Source organism: Danio rerio, chromosome 4 (assembly GCF_049306965.1).
Source record: "Danio rerio strain Tuebingen ecotype United States chromosome 4, GRCz12tu, whole genome shotgun sequence".
Classification (NCBI taxonomy): domain Eukaryota; kingdom Metazoa; phylum Chordata; class Actinopteri; order Cypriniformes; family Danionidae; genus Danio; species Danio rerio.
In genome coordinates this window covers 42,053,664-42,066,320 of record NC_133179.1, presented here as the reverse complement: position 1 = coordinate 42,066,320, position 12,657 = coordinate 42,053,664, and the positions used below count along the sequence as shown (strand labels likewise).

Below are 12,657 nucleotides of genomic sequence, written 5' to 3'. Positions count from 1 at the left end.
AGTACCTTTTGGTTCGCTTGTCCTTTGGCGTCTGCAAGGAATACACATTCTCAGGCAGACACAGAAGCGATCAGAAACGCTTCCAAAGTTTAATGGACATTTAAGTAAAACAGTTTATTTGAGTAATGTACGTTTGCTTTATGTTTCTGTAGGTTTTTGTGTGTACATGTTCCATGTGTTTAACAAAACTGTTATGGATAGTTATTGAGTAATAGCCCTCAGTGACAAATGAAATCTACAGAATGTTTGTGAAATACTTCATGTTTGGTATCGATTGAAAGCTAGGAACATTTCGAATGCATTGGTTTATATAAAGAAACCATACTATGAAAAGTGTTGACGTTATAAGACTTTATTTTAACCACTATGCTATCAAAGCAGCACCCACACCAGGTGTCAACCCGGCCTCCTAGAGGGCAGAATTGGGGTGTGACTCCACCCCGCACCTTCTCTGATTGGACAAGTATTGTGTAGACCCAGCCTCTACCAAAGCCTATAAAACTTTGAACAAAAGAATTTCATCGTCGGCTTTTGCCGGTCATCTTTGCCAGTCGTCACCGCCGTCGCTGCCCGGACGTCGCTCTTCTCGTGCTGTGGCCGTTACATCGCCTCGCCGGAAGCCTCGTTACATCACGGAGCAGACCGCGACCTTCACTTGCTGCCGGCTCGACCCCCGATCTGCTTGTGCAACCGCTTCAACAACAAGCCATCGGGTCAACACATCCAAACTCTGAAACTCATCCTAACTACAGGAACCCAGGAAGGACTTCGAACGCCGCTTTGTCCAACATCTATATCCCTAGCAACCGACTAAGGAAACCCCTCTTCACCGACAAGGGAATTCCATCACGTCACTGAAGTTGCTACGCTGACCAATCAGCTTCGCCGGGATTTCCCTTTGGACCAGTAGAGGAAACCAAATTACATCAGAACGCAAGTAGCACAAACAAGGTTTCTATCCATTGCTGACTCTGGTGTGAATTATGTTTAAGTAGTAAAGAATAGCGAAATTCTCTGCTTTTATGGTTTCTCTCAGGTTGCAATGCTAAGAACTTAGCAAAGGCTAGAAGTTAAATCCACTCAGTCAAAACTCTCCTCAAACTGCTTGTGCGTGTGTGTATGTATGTGCGTTTGTTTGTTTTACGTAGATTAGTACTTTGTGTTATAGAGTAGCAATAAACTTTTGTTTCGTTTTAAGATCCGTGTTGGTGTGTTGTGTGCTTTATAAGTTAATGCCTCAGCTTCAGATACTGCTACCTTGCTTATTAAATAATTAGATACTGTTTTTATATTGTTATTGTTGGCCACGTAATAATATAATACAGAACTGCTTTACACTAAACGTTCTATTTGCTGGACAAATACTAAAGTTAAGTGTAAGCTTTAAATAATTCTATGTGAATCATGTTCGAATCTTTGATTCGAATCCCCAAAGTTTAAACATGATTTAAACCAAAGAGCTGATTCTTACATAGTGGTGGAGAATAATTCGGGCAAGCAGATCTAACTTTTAAAGCACAAAACCCAGAAATCACGTTGTTAATCTTTTCTATTTTTGTCCGGAAAGAATAGATTAGAAAGAACAAAAGTTTTGCTACTGCACAATTTCATTGTGGTACCATTTGTTTTATTGCTTGACTACATTTAGTGTTGTTAAGAAAGTAAAACTTCATTTAAGTTGTCCGCCGAGACACACTGTAAGCCGCTCTAAAGCGCATGTAGAGAAAGACAAAGCGTATTCCTTTGTGCTTATCTCATAACGTTATATAAGGCCTTCACAGTATGATTTCGTACGCCGCGATTCCCGGATGGAAACTCAGCTGTGTTTTCTCCTGGTAACTGATTTAGCATAGCTAACTAAATTCTTGTTGCCCTGTAATTTGCTAATACTTAGTAAATTATTTAAAACGCGGAGCTCAGAGAAAGCTGCCTGGCGTAGTTTATAGGAGAAGTTTTGAAATTGATCAATTGAAATTGTGGTTTGATTCCACGGATGTGTTTGCAGTCTACACAGACTTAACACAGAGTGCTGAGATCCCCCATATCTCTGTCACGATTTGTATTAATCTCAGAAATCCTGTTGATTAATTTTGTCTCACTTTCATAAGTTGAGAATCGTTCTGTACTGTTAAGATATAAAATCTAACTAGTGCTTTTTGCTTGAACAGTGTGAGATGCGCCGTCATCTCAAGTGATACTGTGAAATTTGCTATTATTCCACTTTGTGGTCGTTGCCATAGCAGCAACCCTGGTCCGGAAGTACAGAGAGACTTGCCGGAATTACATTCAAGCGTGCATGTGCAGTCCGCCAGCGCCAGCTTGAATTGTAAACAAAGAGCATAGCGTGAAGCTAAGCTAAACTAACGCTAACGCGTTTGCATTGAAGTCTATGCATTTCCAGTAGCAGCGAAGGCTAATAGATAGCACGTAGCATATAGTGGTCTTAAATGCATTGTATGGCTAATGTTTGAAATAACTCTTGCATCTCAGTTGTTTCTCTTTACTCACCTTGGAAAAGTTGACAAATGCAAAGTTAATAAAAGTGTGCACAACCTAACTGCTGAGTTTAATCACTATTATTTTATTTAATTTTTGTTTTTCCTGCTGTACCTGGCCTGTTGAATTTAATCAGTTTGAACTCACTTAAGCTGTTGGTTTTATTAGTGATGAATTATAGTTTTGTTTTCATGACTATAAATTAATGCTCTCTGACTTATTCAATTATAAAAACTTTTTCCATTCATCAACATCTAGGAACACCCATTTCCTATAATTGTTGATTTATACGGATAAGACTCACTGATTAAATAAATTATAATTGTTTAATTTAATGATAAACTGCATTAAATGTTACTCTAACCAACTTCATTGTTTTGAAATTTTAATTTCATTAATGGTTCATTTATGCATGGCTTTATCATTTTAGCAATAATCAATAATTTAATTTAGTCATAAGTGTTCTTATCAATCTTAATGATAACTTATAAAAGTTATTACCACGTTAAAGATTTAAAGTTAAGTTCAATTCAAAATTGAATTTAGTCTATTAAATTTAGTTTATTTTAAGCCTGCTTACAGACAGTGCTCCCCCTGCTGCTTCATTGATGCAATTGGACAGTGCAGCCCAGTGAGCTGTAATGGTACCAACCTAAGCCATCATTGAGCCTAGTCTTAGAGCAGTAGCCCTCCAATTAGCCAACTTCAAAAGGAAAATTCTGATTTTTCTAATACGTAGACTAAGTGGTTACTATATAACACAATAAAACCAACCCTTTTTGAGTATCAACTCAACAGTGCCATTGTTTTGACATCCTTAATTACACCTAATGCTAAGAGAAAATAACTCCTTTGTTATCTCTTTCAACTATCTTCTTTTACTGGACTATTGATGCTGGTTTAAGGATTGTGCTTGTGAGAGTCAAAAAGCAGAGAATTTTAGAAACAATTAATAGATGTTTGGGACACTTGAACACTTTTAATTGTTAAAATTGTCTGATCTCACCCCTCCTTTCTCACTCATCAGGTCACCAACAAGATAGGCGTTGTTAGATCCAATTCTAAACACGCATCCTGAAACAATTTATTTGGTGTACGGAGTCAATCCTATTCAGAAGCCAATACTGTTATTGTTGTCCTACTTTCTGTCACTTCAGAAGAAAGTTAATAGCAACTTCAGTCCTGGTATTTAGAAATCTTATTTTTATATTTAACAAAAGCTAAAGGAACCCTCTCTCTAGGAAAGTGGAAACTACAGTTTTTCACCCTACTCCTTAGTCTCCTTATCACTTTTGTTTTTTTTGTTCTCTCACTGTGTCTGTGCTACTGACTCTTTCCACAGAGACTACCAGTTAGACACGCATACCCACCAGAGGGCCACAGTTCCAGAGAACCACACTTAACTCAACATTAGTATACACTTAACATTGCACATTAACATTTCTCCTTTTCTGTTTGCATTGTTCTACCCTGTTTTTTTTTTCTCTTTCTCCTCTCTATCTCTCTTCAAGGTCTGTGTCAGTTAAATCCTAAGTCCTCCCCTCGTCGCAAAACATTGCTCACCCCAAAGATCCTGTTGGCCACTGGAAGGACCTGGAAACATGGCTGAGCGTTGTAACAGGCAGTCTCCTCCCTAAAGCTGCCGAAACACTGCAGCCCCTGACGCAAAACCAATTGGATGAGAACATAGACAGCATCATGAAGCAAGACCCAAGTCAAAGCTTCAACCACAAGGAGCTGGCCAAAATCACTGGTACTTTGAGTCACACACTCATAGCCACCCTCAAATTGAGTAACAGACACGCCTCCCAACTCCAACACAAGCTGACACGCCTGCAAGCCCGCACCGAGCAGCTAGAGCTAGAGGCTCAGGAACGTCTGAAACAACCAAATGAGATGGATGAAGGTACCACAGAGGAGATCAACAAACTACAAGAAGCCCTAACAGCCATCACAGAACAAAGAGAACAAGCCAGAGCAGACCACGCTGACGTCGCTAACAAGCTAGATTACGCTGAACAGCTACTGAAGGAAGCGAAGGTGGACTTAAGAGACAAGAAGGCCAGTATCAAAGCCCTTGAAACTCACCTGAGCGAAGCAAGACATGAGATCAACAGACTAATGCAGGAAGTGGATGACATCAAAGAGGAGTCCGCCAGTGAACTCAGGCATGCCTATGCACTGCGCTATGAACCTCCAAAGACAAGATGTGCACCAGCCTCGCCCCTGCCAAGCAGGACGGGATCCCCTGTCCCTGAGCTCTCACCTACTGAAAGAGGTGAAAAACCACATCGAAGATCTTCGCCAACACCTTCTGAAGAGTCTTACCTTATCCCACAGCGACGAGAGCCTGTGATAGCCAGTCACAGATCGTCATACAGTCTGGACCTGAAAGACCTTGACAAGCTGGCCAGAAACATTGGCAAGTTTACTCCAAGTGTGTCAGGTGGGTTGGAGGTCCACGCTTACTTGCAAGACATTGATTTCCACCTGGAAATGAGACCCAATGTCTCTGATAAAGAAAGACTGTATTTGCTTCGAGCCACATCCAGCACTGAGGTGCGCAGCTTCCTGGACCGACAACCGGCTCGGGTAAAGAACGATTACCGCTTGCTCCAAGAAGCCCTCATCAAAGAGTTTGCAAACCCTGAATCAGATCAAGGACTGTTAAGTGCTCTGGAGACAAAACAAGCTCGCAATGAGTCCCCACATGCTTACTACAACCGACTCAGGCAAGCCTTTTTCGGAACTCGCAACGAACCGAATATGGAGGAAGACCTGAACTTTAAGATTCTCTTCCTGAGAAACCTCCATCCTGCAGTAAGCCAACATCTCGGAGTACTCGCATGCCCACGAACAATGAGCATCCAGCAATTGCGAGATTTGACACAGAAAGCACACGACAAACAAAAGATGGTGTTAGAGAAAAACACTAAAACTGCAACAGTTCTTGCCTTTAACACCCAGAATCCAGAACTGGCACTAGAGGGTGCCCAACGCCCAAACAGCGTGAGACCACCATCCCCAGAGTGGAATGCATCTTTGTCCAATAGACAACGGAACTCCTACGCTGACACGAGATTCAAACAGAGGAACAGTCACTGGGATGGACCGCGTGGACAACGACGCTCACCTGAACACCACCGGGAAAGAAACCAATGGGGGTCAAACAAAAGCTGGTCACCATCCAGTAGTCCCTCCAAGGGAAGACATCAAAACCCTGTATCATCAAGTCCAAGGAGTCAACGAAGGTACTCCAAACATTTCCACCCTGACAACGCTCAGACTCAATCCCAGCAAGAGGAAAATACCCCACCGGGATTTGACCCTCAAGAACTGGTAAAATTGATGATGAAAGAGTTTCTCAAATGCATAGAAGAGGACAGGAAACGGGAAAAGGAAAAAGCAGATTCAGCCTGACTAGTCGCCGAGCGGAGAAGCAACAATCACCTGAACCAACAAACACTTGCAGATGAAAGCCCTCAGGTTTCCAAAAGTGCCGTTCTGGTCGTCTGCCACTCCTCCGACAAACCTCAGTTCAGTCCTGAAACCCTTCCTGACCCATGCCAAACTCCGGTACCTCCATTACTAGATGAACATTTGACAGCTCCATCATCATTGAACAACAAATGGGGGAGGACCACAACTTGACACAGATCAACTGTTCTACCCTCTTCACACTAACATAACCTTTGACATTCTAGGGAAACACCTAGTTAAACACAACACTAATACTTTCTCCTCTACAGCACTGCTAGAACAACTTCTAGTAGAGAGGATCCACTCCACATTTGCAACACTGTTTTGCTGGTTTTTAACCTACCTTGTTTTGTTGCATCACTGTGCCCCTTCATTTCCTTTCTCTCTCTCTCCCTAACTAATTTGCAGTTCCAGTCCCCTCTACAGGGAACTCCTGCAAATTCATGCATAGGGCCTAAAAGTAGGATTGACTCCTTCTCCCAAATTAGTGTCAATTGCTGCAGAATTATTGCTTATTTAAGTTGAAGCTAGCGCCACTCCATACTTGCAATGAAGTAAACTAGCTAAATAACTAAATTTGAATTATTTCAGGCAATGTTACACTACACCTTGTGTTCCTAACACGAACAATTTAAGCTAAAACCTGCACCAGAACTCAGTCTATGGAATGGAAATGTGGTTTGTGTCTTGTGTGTCTGTTCTCTCTCTACCTATGCCTCTTGTTCCAGTGTCTGCCGATGTTCATGCCAGGAACATCACCATCCAAATGGGGGATGTAGTGAGTCAACGGATCGTTCCAGAACCGAACAAGCCACAGACCATGTTATCCTTAAAAGATTGGTTGGTGCCTACGAGTCTGAGATTGATTTCATTTTCAAAGCAATCCACAGGCACCCAGCAAAAGGCAAATCCACAGGATACCTAGCCAGTCAACATCACAGTTGCGTGTTAATTAACTTTACACCCTAAAACAATAAGAGGCTCTACAATCAAAAACCCACCAAACCGGTTTTTGAGAAGTACCTTTTGGTTCGCTTGTCCTTTGGCGTCTGCAAGGAATACACATTCTCAGGCAGACACAGAAGCGATCAGAAACGCTTCCAAAGTTTAATGGACATTTAAGTAAAACAGTTTATTTGAGTAATGTACGTTTGCTTTATGTTTCTGTAGGTTTTTGTGTGTACATGTTCCATGTGTTTAACAAAACTGTTATGGATAGTTATTGAGTAATAGCCCTCAGTGACAAATGAAATCTACAGAATGTTTGTGAAATACTTCATGTTTGGTATCGATTGAAAGCTAGGAACATTTCGAATGCATTGGTTTATATAAAGAAACCATACTATGAAAAGTGTTGACGTTATAAGACTTTATTTTAACCACTATGCTATCAAAGCAGCACCCACACCAGGTGTCAACCCGGCCTCCTAGAGGGCAGAATTGGGGTGTGACTCCACCCCGCACCTTCTCTGATTGGACAAGTATTGTGTAGACCCAGCCTCTACCAAAGCCTATAAAACTTTGAACAAAAGAATTTCATCGTCGGCTTTTGCCGGTCATCTTTGCCAGTCGTCACCGCCGTCGCTGCCCGGACGTCGCTCTTCTCGTGCTGTGGCCGTTACATCGCCTCGCCGGAAGCCTCGTTACATCACGGAGCAGACCGCGACCTTCACTTGCTGCCGGCTCGACCCCCGATCTGCTTGTGCAACCGCTTCAACAACAAGCCATCGGGTCAACACATCCAAACTCTGAAACTCATCCTAACTACAGGAACCCAGGAAGGACTTCGAACGCCGCTTTGTCCAACATCTATATCCCTAGCAACCGACTAAGGAAACCCCTCTTCACCGACAAGGGAATTCCATCACGTCACTGAAGTTGCTACGCTGACCAATCAGCTTCGCCGGGATTTCCCTTTGGACCAGTAGAGGAAACCAAATTACATCAGAACGCAAGTAGCACAAACAAGGTTTCTATCCATTGCTGACTCTGGTGTGAATTATGTTTAAGTAGTAAAGAATAGCGAAATTCTCTGCTTTTATGGTTTCTCTCAGGTTGCAATGCTAAGAACTTAGCAAAGGCTAGAAGTTAAATCCACTCAGTCAAAACTCTCCTCAAACTGCTTGTGCGTGTGTGTATGTATGTGCGTTTGTTTGTTTTACGTAGATTAGTACTTTGTGTTATAGAGTAGCAATAAACTTTTGTTTCGTTTTAAGATCCGTGTTGGTGTGTTGTGTGCTTTATAAGTTAATGCCTCAGCTTCAGATACTGCTACCTTGCTTATTAAATAATTAGATACTGTTTTTATATTGTTATTGTTGGCCACGTAATAATATAATACAGAACTGCTTTACACTAAACGTTCTATTTGCTGGACAAATACTAAAGTTAAGTGTAAGCTTTAAATAATTCTATGTGAATCATGTTCGAATCTTTGATTCGAATCCCCAACGTTTAAACATGATTTAAACCAAAGAGCTGATTCTTACACACTTCTCTGCAGCATGTGAGCGACACAGTTTATATGAACACATGAACTGTCGCTCACATGGGTTAAAGCTATGAATGAAGACATGCAATCGTTAAAAGAAATTGTAACATTTACTCTTACCAACCTAACTAAAGGCAAAGAATAAGGGGGTAAATTGTTTTTTTACAATTGAGAGAGATAGTGATGGTCTGACAAATACAAGACATGGTATTTTGCCAAATGGTACAGCCAGCAAAAAGGTGTGAACTATGACAAGATTTTTTCTCCAACTGACTAGTATAAGAGTGTTAATGCAAAAGCTGTGCAAAAAAATCTGATTGTTCACCATTCATTGATTTTCTTTTCGGCTTAGTCTCTATTAATCTGGGGTCACCACAGCGGAATGAGCCGCCAACTTATCCAGGACATGTTTTAGACAGCAAAGGCCCTCCCAGCTGCAACCCATCCCTGGGAAACATCCACTCACACACACAAACACACTCACACTAGAGTCAATTTGAGCTTTTACCCAATTCACCTATACCACATGTCTTTGGACTTGGGGAAACCGGAGCACACACATGCGAACACATTGAGAACATGCAAACTCCACACAGAAATGCCAACCGACCCAGCCGAGGCTCAAACCAGTGACCTTCTTGCTGTGAGGTGAACATGCTATCCATGGGCCACCGCATTGCCCCTGATTGCTCACCTGATGGATGTAAAAGCAGCATATTTATATGCACCAATAGAATGTGACATTTTTTATAGAAACGCCAGAAGGTTATGAGTAGGCCCACATAAAATCTGTGTGCACAGAAATTCACAGAATTTTAGCCCATCATTGAGTCTATTTATTTACTTGTATAAATGTGTGTACATTTATTTATTTATTTTTTCAGTTTTTTAAATTAATTTCAGTAATATTATTAACTAATATGAAAATGTTTATTTAATTTCTCTACAATACAGTGTGTAAAGTAATATTTTCTGTCTTTTAGTAGAGATATTATAGAAGAGACTTGCTTTGTTTACCAAACAGGTGGATCTAGATAGATTTGCTTTGTAAAAAGCTTTTAATTAAGATACTCCCAAATAAAACCACATAAATCCGCAGTTTTTATTTATTTATTTATTTATTTTTTATACTAAATTCTCAGAAGAAGTAGCAAAAAAGGTCAAGATTCTGTTTGGCCCTAGTTATGAGGTAAAATCTGAAAGAAAAGAGAAACCGGTGTGTAAATTGAAAATAATCACTTTATGGACTCAAGCAGTCAGGCAGGAACTAAAACAAAATGTTGATCACTTGGGTGAAGACATTTTTGCCCCATGTATTCTTCAGTATATCTGCATTCTGCAGAAGAAACTCATTCAGCAGAAGAAACTCAAACAGGTTTGGAACTGGTAGAGATGAGTAAATGACAGAATTGTAATTTTTGTGAACTACCCCTTTAATGCTTCTTTAAGGTAAAGTTAAATATGATTCCAGAAGATAAAGAATGACAAGAAACAGACACTAAGAGACAACAATTCATATATAAAAAACTCAGGAAGTTGTAGAAATAGGAAAGACCCTAATCACAAGGATGAGATTTAGTAATGTGTTATAGACATGCAAGTCGTCATAAAGTGAATTAAAAAGGTTTTTCAAAATTATCTTTAAAATGTTTTGATCAGCTTCAAATACTAAATATGTCTGTGTGTGAGAGAGAGAGCTGATATAGTGTAAAGTGAAAACAAGGGAGAAATTTATCAATAAGTCATGATTCATGACAGTAGCAAAAAAAAAGCTGAACAAAAAGACTTTTATTTTGGCGGGGTGCTGTGACGTCATAAGGCGGCGCCGCTTTTGCGCTTTATTTGAGAAGGGTAATCCTGCACAACTGGAGTGGCTGCACTCTCAGGACCGCATTTTTAGGACCGCATCTTTAGGACCCTAGTTTTTTGTGACAGCGTTACCTGTCGGATTGGATCATGGATGCGCTAATGGACGACACGGATGACAAGGAAAGTGTAAGTACCGATTTTTCTATTAAGTTTTATTTTAAACTGTTAAAGTATGTGTTTATTTTGTAATGCTGCTGTTTTATACTGTGAGTTTATGCAGAAATGCCAGATTAGCCTGCATGATTTACCCCACTTTTAAGGGTCTGGGACAAAAATGTTACGTGACGATTTTTTTTCCAGAAGAAGAATAAAATATTATAATAATAAATATGGATAATTTTACACAGCCAGAGTGAGAGCTGCTATAACTGTTAATAATTTTCTAGAGTTCGTTTTCTAGTTTGATTATACGTCGTTCGTAACTCGTGACCATGGTTTAATGAAACATTGTTGATTTAATGGCTTGTTGACTTAACGGCTAATGTGCTTAGTGACATGCATTAAACTGAGATGGTAAAAGCACGTTTGATGTAAGAGTTTTAGATTTATCTATATTTTACTGAATTCGTGTTATTCGTTGTATTACATTAGCACATTAAAAATTGTGCTGACTGCCTGTTTGCCCCACAATACTGTATGTGTTATTAGCCTGATGTTTTGTCATCGTTTTACAGTGATGAATGAGATTCTGAAAGTTAGGCTTATTCTGCAGGTCTTAACCATATAGAGTCTCATATCTTTAATTTATATCAGGTATGTTTTACCTGGCGAAAAAGAAGTGATGGCCAATATGATTGGATTGCTTAGGCTCATTGTAGGAGGAAAAGAAAACAAACTACAGGAATATTTTCATTGAGGTTATCTCAAACTGTTGAGTAACACTTTATAACATCTGCATACTATAAATAAATAATTATTAAGCATTTAATAACTAGTTAATTTATTAATATTTTATTTGTTTAGCATTAACTCTACATTTAATAGACATTGATAAGCAGTTTATAAATACAGTTACAAATGCTAGCTGTGTTCTTGAGTTTATAGCATATCTATGATGAAGTGCAGATTATCTGTGGTGTTCATTTTCCAGAGGAATGTCTGGCCAAATAAGTATATAAACTGCATGCTGGGTGCTACTCATTTAATAATCCATGTAAAATGATTTGCTGTTCTGTGGTGGTATTTTAGTTCATATTTAATGATTTTTTTTTCAAAGGCCATCGTACATCCTCTGGGTGTCTTGAGGAGCTGGTCTTTGGATGATGCTGAGCAGGTCTTTCTTTCTGGTAAAGATTATCATTACAGGTCAGAATATGGTTAATTTTGCACAATGCTCAAAGAGCCTTTTTGTTACTGGTATATATGTTAACTCAACAGTGGATTTGCTTTTTTTAGTGTTTGGACTTTCAGCAGTGAATACTAAACCACACTGAACTGAACTGAATTTAATAAATGTTAAGCTGCTTTGACACAATCTACATTGTAAAAGTGCTTTAGAAATAAAGATAAAATTAATTGAAATTGAATTGAATATTCAACACATTTCCATTTTTCTCAGAAAACATATTTATAAAGGTGCTGTTGACTTGAAATTTTCACCAGATGTTGATAACAATTTGTAAAGTAATTAGATTTGTTTTCTATTCATATATATTTTGTTCTTCGGTTTTCAGGTCAATAGCACCTTTAGAAATATGTTTTCTGAGAAAAATGGGAACTTGTTGAATACTTATTTACCCCAGTGTGTATGTATATATATATGTATGTATGTGTGTGTGTGTGTGTGTGTGTGTGTGTGTGTGTGTGTGTGTGTGTATTTATATGTATGTATTTATGTATGTATATATGTATGTATATGTGTGTATATATATATATATATACTTGAACTTTCTTCTTCACTCTCATTCACAGGAGCTAAAGTCTACAGCCAGTCTGAATGCAGCAACTGAATAAACAGTGGAGTCATTTTTGTGGTTGAATTGCATTAATAAAAATAAAAGTGTGGATATTTATATAAATGTACATTCTTGAATCTTCCTTGCGTCTTGTCTCTCTAAAACCTTTACAACCTGGTTTTAAATTAGTAACTGCAAATGCTGATCCCATTTGATTTCAATTTATTTTCCTTAATACTGAGCTAATTAGTTCAATGTAATGGGGTTCATCAAAATACAGTATTTTTCAAGGAATTTAAGACTTTTAAGGCACTCAACTCTATTTATTAATTTATATTTTAGGTGTAAATTCATTTGTTTCATTTTAAAATTGTTACTTAAAGCAGGCGTTTTACACTTTAACCTCTGTAATAAAAGTGCCTGAAA

General features: G+C 39.1%; 1 protein-coding gene and 1 long non-coding RNA gene across 2 annotated transcripts; both read left to right on the top strand.

Annotated features, from left to right (window-relative positions):
• Nucleotides 1-526: 526 nt before the first annotated feature.
• LOC137490515 (uncharacterized) lies at nt 527-8,191 on the top strand. Its single transcript, XM_073947531.1, has one exon. The coding sequence runs from the start codon at nt 4,195-4,197 to the stop codon at nt 5,914-5,916; it is 1,722 nt and encodes a 573-aa protein (XP_073803632.1). The 5' UTR covers nt 527-4,194; the 3' UTR covers nt 5,917-8,191.
• Nucleotides 8,192-10,418: 2,227 nt separating this feature from the next.
• Nucleotides 10,419-12,358, top strand: LOC101882026 (uncharacterized). The gene is made up of 3 exons (XR_223520.5): nt 10,419-10,462; nt 11,553-11,641; nt 12,248-12,358. It is a non-coding gene; the product is annotated as an uncharacterized lncRNA (long non-coding RNA).
• Nucleotides 12,359-12,657: the final 299 nt, after the last annotated feature.